The following is a 3,840-nucleotide window of genomic DNA, read 5'->3' on the forward strand; positions in this document are numbered from 1 at the left end:
GCTGTGGGGTAGGGAGCTGTCTCTCCTGGGGCAGATAGAAAAGATGAGAACCTTGTTCCCCCAGCCTGGCTCAGAACCAGACCTGCCAGCAGGACCTCTGGGGCATCAGTCCTGGCTCAGGGGCTCCTTTAGGCCACATTTCTCCCATAGCTTCTGGCTCTCCTCCTGCCCTTCCGCACTGGGTGGGGCCCAGCTCAGCCCAGCTTCTTCACACCGCTGCCTAAGCCCTGGTCTGTTGTCAGCTTCCACGTAGTCTTAGGGTCACTAAAGTCCAAGAGGCCTCCTAGGAATGTGTCACCTTCCAGCGTGGAGTCACACTGGGGAGGGAGGGAGGAAGGGAGGGAGGGAACCCGGAGGGGCTTTAAATGCCTGGCAGGCTCTGAGCCTCAGTCAGTTCAGACACAGCACAGGTGAGCTGTCTGAGGACCTTTCCTGCACTTCCCTCTGAATCCAGGAAGGATCTACTGCGACCGAGACTTCTCCAGCCCAGCAAGGAGCCCAGGATGTTCCTGAAGGCTGTGGTGCTGAGCCTGGCCCTGGTGGCCATCACCAGTGAGTAGAAGCTGCCTTTGGAAGGGCTTTCAGGCTGTACTGGGAGTGGAGCATGGTGGAGAGGCCAGAGGGCACTTCAGAGTGCCTGTCAGTCCCCAGCTGGACATGGTGTCTGCCGGGCTGCCAAGCAGCTCTTTCACAGGAGAGCTGGCTGGTGCCAAGTGATGGGCAGACACACTGGCACTGGTGCTACTTAATGAGCCCAGAGAGGGAAAATGGTCTGTGCTCCCCCATCGTCATCCAGTCTGCAGCTCTGAACTCATGCAGAGGAGCCGGGAAAGAGATGGGTCTTCACAGATAGCTTTCCATTTGCTGCCAGGTGCCCAGGCTGAGGTCAATGCTGACCAGGTGGCCACTGTGATGTGGGACTACTTCAGTCAACTGAGCAATAATGCCAAGGAGGCTGTGGAACAGCTCCAAAAGTCAGAAGTCACCCAGCAGCTCAAGTAAGTGGGGTGCAACCTGCAGAGCAGGGCTTCTTAAAGACCACACCATGAGTTGGCAAGTCTGAGCTTAGACCCCAGCACACAGGAATCTCACTGCCCTGCCACTAACTCCCTGCGGGACTATGGACTCTCTGGACCTGGGATCCACAGGTGTAAAGGGGGATTGGGTCAAATAATTCCCAGGGTATCTTCCTGTATTCCTGTTTGAGAGTTTAACAAATGGCCACAGTTTACCACTGAGGCTCATGGAAGAAAGGGAAGGAGGGAAAGATCATGTGAGCACAGGCTCTCATGAAATCAGGAGAAGGCAAATGGGGGTGTTTGGGAAGTCTCTGGGCACATGCAAGGAAAATAGCATGTATGCTGCTAGAAGTCACTGGCAGAGGTCAAGAAAATTCTATTACACAATGTGATCCTATATCACAGCACGCCAGGGCTGGCAGGGACCTCAAAGTCCAACCCTACTTCTCAGATAAGGAGGGAAAAGCAAACTTTCTGAGGTCACATGATAGTAGATAATGGCACTCAAACCAAGTGGGAGATCCAGAGATACCAATTCAGTGTAACAACAGTCCATTGCATCTATTCCCTCAAATCATGGCACCCTAGAGAGGTCACAAGGGAGAAGATGGGTGGACTCAGTACCCTGCAACACCCATCTGTCCAAGGCAGGGATGTAGAAGAGAGTTTTATACAAATGGACAAGGTCCCCTGTCCCCATGTGGGGATTGAGCCCAGGCCTCACAGGCTAGGCAAGTGCTCTACCACTGAGCTACACCCCCAGCGCTTTTTAAAGTTTTATTTTGAGACAGGGCCTCACTCACTAAGTTCCAGGCTAGCCTCCAACTTGTGACCCTCCTGTCTCAGCCTCCCGAGTGGATACAGGCATGGCCTGAAAAGTTCCTGGTATTTAATGTCAAAAGTAACAATGGCCCTCTTGTGCCATTTCCCTTCAGCACCCTCTTCCAGGACAAACTTGGGGACCTGAACACATACGCAAGTGACCTGCAGAAGAAGCTGGTGCCCTTTGCCACGGAGCTTCATGAACGCCTAACCAAGGACTCAGAGAAGCTGAAGGAGGAGATTCGAAAGGAGCTGGAGGATCTGCGTGCCCGCCTGCTGCCCCATGCCAATGAGGTGAGCCAGAAGATCGGAGACAATGTGCGTGAGCTGCAGCAGCGCCTGGGGCCCTTCGCGCAGGAGCTGCACACCCAGGTCAACGCCCAGACCCAGCAGCTGCGCCAACAGCTGACTCCCTATGTGCAGCGCATGGAGACCATGGTGCGCGAGAATGTGGGCAACCTGCAGGCTTCCCTGACACCCTATGCCGATGAGCTGAAGACCAAGATCAACAGCAATGTGGAGGAGCTCAAGGGGCGCCTCACACCCTATGCGGATGAGCTCAAGGTCAAGATCGACCAGAATGTGGAGGAGCTGCGCCGCAGCCTGGCCCCCTATGCACAGGATGTCCAGGAGAAGCTCAACCACCAGCTAGAGGGCCTGGCCTTTCAGATGAAGAAGAATGCCGAGGAGCTCAAGGCCAAGATTGCTGCCAATGCTGAAGACCTGCGGCAGAAGTTGACGCCTGTGGCGGAGGACGTGCAAAGCAAGCTGAAGGGCAACACTGAGGGGCTGCAGAAGTCCCTGGCGGAGCTGAGCGGCCGCCTGGACCAACAGGTGGAGGAGTTCCGGCGCAGCATGGAACCCTACGGAGAGGACTTCAACCGAGCTTTGGTGCAGCAGATGGAGCAGCTCAGGCAGAAGCTGGGTCCCTATGCGGGGGACGTGGAAGGCCACTTGAGCTTCTTGGAGAAGGACTTGAGGGACAAGGTCAATTCCTTCTTCAGCACCTTCAAGAAGGAGAGCCAGGACAAGCCCCTGGCCCTCCCGCTCCCGGAGCAGGAACCAGAGCAGGAGCAGAATCAGCCCACCCCAGTGGAGAGCTGAGCTGCCTCTGGTGCCCCCGACCCACCTCCACAGACACCTGCCCTGCCCTACAACCTGTCTGTCGTTCTGTCCCTAAGCATTTCTTGTTTGAGCTTGAGGACACATGTCCTGTGGAAAGTGATGCCCCCTCTCACTATTCAATAAAATTGCTGAGAAGCTAGCCCCTTTTGGTTGCCATGTGACTCCTTGTGGATGGCCTGAGGTGGGAGGGAGACCACTACTTGACAGAGCTTATTAGTGGCCTGACAGGAAGCTCTGGGGGACACCAAGTGCTGGGATGGTGAGACTTCAGGAGGGATGGCTGCTGTGGTGGAGAGGGGCGTGTGAGGAGTGCTGTAAGGAGAGGTGGGAAAACATGTCACACACTCTCCAAAGACAAAATAAAGTCCTAAAGCCAACAGTTACTGAACATCCTCAGTGTACCAGTCATTGCTGTGGACAATGAACAGCTTTCGCCGTGCTGTGTTCCCAGCACTGGCTTTCACACTGAGAGGGGCACCTGGTAGTGCTTGCTGGCTTTGGAGAGCTTACTCTACAGTCCTGCCTTTTATGTTCTTGCCTTTAACTTATTTAAATAAAGTTTAGTTTAGCCTAGCCCACCCCACCCCATTATAAATGTGATTCGTGCTTGCTTGAGAATCTGTCAACCTATGGCTAAACCCATGGTCTCCAGAGTTGAGAAGAGAGGTCTAGGGACGCAGGCGAGTCCGAGGAGCAGGGGTGAAGCCACACTGATCCTTCAGGGTCCAGGGACACTTTATGCAGCAGCCTCTGGCCAAGTGACTGCCTGTCTGGAGAAGAAGTTGCAGCCACTGGGGTGAAGGACAGAGAGCTCAGAGGGCCTGAGTGGTATCAGCACAGTCAGCTCTGGGCAACTGCAGCCCCTGGGATAGGC

General features: G+C 54.9%; 1 protein-coding gene across 1 annotated transcript; it reads left to right on the forward strand.

The window, feature by feature from the left end:
* The first annotated feature begins 503 nt into the window (after positions 1-503).
* Positions 504-2,945, forward strand: Apoa4 (apolipoprotein A4). The gene is made up of 3 exons (XM_076843730.2): positions 504-552; positions 872-998; positions 1,955-2,945. The coding sequence occupies exons 1-3, from the start codon at positions 504-506 to the stop codon at positions 2,943-2,945; spliced, it is 1,167 nt and encodes a 388-aa protein (XP_076699845.1).
* The last annotated feature ends 895 nt before the right edge of the window (positions 2,946-3,840 follow it).

Source organism: Callospermophilus lateralis, chromosome 2 (assembly GCF_048772815.1).
Source record: "Callospermophilus lateralis isolate mCalLat2 chromosome 2, mCalLat2.hap1, whole genome shotgun sequence".
In the NCBI taxonomy this organism is placed as follows: domain Eukaryota; kingdom Metazoa; phylum Chordata; class Mammalia; order Rodentia; family Sciuridae; genus Callospermophilus; species Callospermophilus lateralis.

Excerpts from the sequence above, each read along its gene's own strand:
- Apoa4 (XM_076843730.2), top strand. The coding sequence starts at position 504 with ATGTTCCTGAAGGCTGTGGTGCTGAGCCTGGCCCTGGTGGCCATCACC. Across the intron at positions 553-871 it reads GGCCCTGGTGGCCATCACCA|GTGCCCAGGCTGAGGTCAAT; the intron begins GTGAGTAGAAGC and ends ATTTGCTGCCAG. Across the intron at positions 999-1,954 it reads GAAGTCACCCAGCAGCTCAA|CACCCTCTTCCAGGACAAAC; the intron begins GTAAGTGGGGTG and ends ATTTCCCTTCAG.